This window comes from Fulmarus glacialis, unplaced genomic scaffold (genome assembly GCF_000690835.1).
Source record: "Fulmarus glacialis isolate BGI_N327 unplaced genomic scaffold, ASM69083v1 scaffold45130, whole genome shotgun sequence".
Lineage (NCBI taxonomy): Eukaryota > Metazoa > Chordata > Aves > Procellariiformes > Procellariidae > Fulmarus > Fulmarus glacialis.
This window is the reverse complement of record NW_009186657.1, coordinates 1-1100: the sequence shown is the minus strand read 5'-3', so window position 1 is coordinate 1100 and position 1100 is coordinate 1. Positions and strand designations below refer to the sequence as shown.

The 1100-nt window shown below is 54.4% G+C and overlaps 1 protein-coding gene across 1 annotated transcript; it reads right to left on the bottom strand.

The window, feature by feature from the left end:
* Window positions 1-303: 303 nt before the first annotated feature.
* LOC104072015 (histone H2B 5) lies at window positions 304-792 on the bottom strand. The gene has a single exon (XM_009572272.1). The coding sequence runs from the start codon at window positions 781-783 to the stop codon at window positions 403-405; it is 381 nt and encodes a 126-aa protein (XP_009570567.1). The 5' UTR covers window positions 784-792; the 3' UTR covers window positions 304-402.
* Between the last annotated feature and the right edge of the window lie 308 nt (window positions 793-1100).

The following is a 1100-nucleotide window of genomic DNA, read 5'->3' as shown; positions in this document are numbered from 1 at the left end:
GTCTTCCGTTAGAGTGCCTCACCGGGAAAGAGCAAGCACCGCCTAACCGGAACACGCTTATTTCGGGCATTTAAAGAGAACACCCCCAACGCTCGTTTACTGTTCAACGCCCCCACCCCCGAACTGTACGTGAAAGTGAAGCGGGCTCCGGGGTATTTTTATGCAATCGTGAGCGTTCTCTGCTCCACTGAGGCAGAGAACGCACCGTTTACTGCGAACAGGTAACATCCCGGGTTTCTCGCCACTTACAGTGCTTTCACACTATCACTGCTCTCTTCCCTCAGAGCGACCTGCAACAGCTAAGAACAAGTCACCGCAGCATCAGCTCTTTTACTGAAAAGGTGGGTGGCTCTTAAAAGAGCCTTTGAGTTGAGAAGGTGTGGCACAGGGCGCAGACGCAGCTTACTTGGAGCTGGTGTATTTGGTGACAGCCTTGGTGCCCTCGGAGACGGCGTGCTTGGCCAGCTCGCCAGGCAGCAAGAGCCGCACGGCCGTCTGGATCTCCCGCGAGGTGATGGTGGAGCGCTTGTTGTAGTGCGCCAGGCGCGAGGCCTCGCCGGCGATGCGCTCGAAGATGTCGTTGACGAAGGAGTTCATGATGCCCATGGCCTTGGACGAGATGCCCGTGTCGGGGTGCACCTGCTTCAGCACCTTGTACACGTAGATCGAGTAGCTCTCCTTGCGCCTCTTGCGCCGTTTCTTGTCGCCCTTCTTCTGCGTCTTGGTCACCGCCTTTTTAGAGCCTTTCTTGGGCGCGGGGGCGGACTTGGCCGGCTCGGGCATTATAATAAATCGTTCACTCCGCTACTGCTAAAAAACTCAGGATCGCAGACAGAAAACCAGCGTGAGCGCCCTCCTTTTATAGGGACCGTATGCAAATTAGGGTTTCCGTCAGTCTTAGTTTTTATTGGGTGAGGGACGTTTTACAGTCATAGCTCTCCGTAGTTTATCGCCATTGGTTAGAATTCGATCCACGTTCCCATTGGCTGTTTTCGCAATGTCACCTTCTCAGCCTATCGAAACTCGCCGCTTTCGGTGAGAAGGGATATAAGTGCCAGTTGCGGACCGGCTTTCATTTCTGTACGACACGTCCTTGTGAA

Excerpts from the sequence above, each read along its gene's own strand:
- LOC104072015 (XM_009572272.1), bottom strand. The coding sequence starts at position 783 with ATGCCCGAGCCGGCCAAGTCCGCCCCCGCGCCCAAGAAAGGCTCTAAA.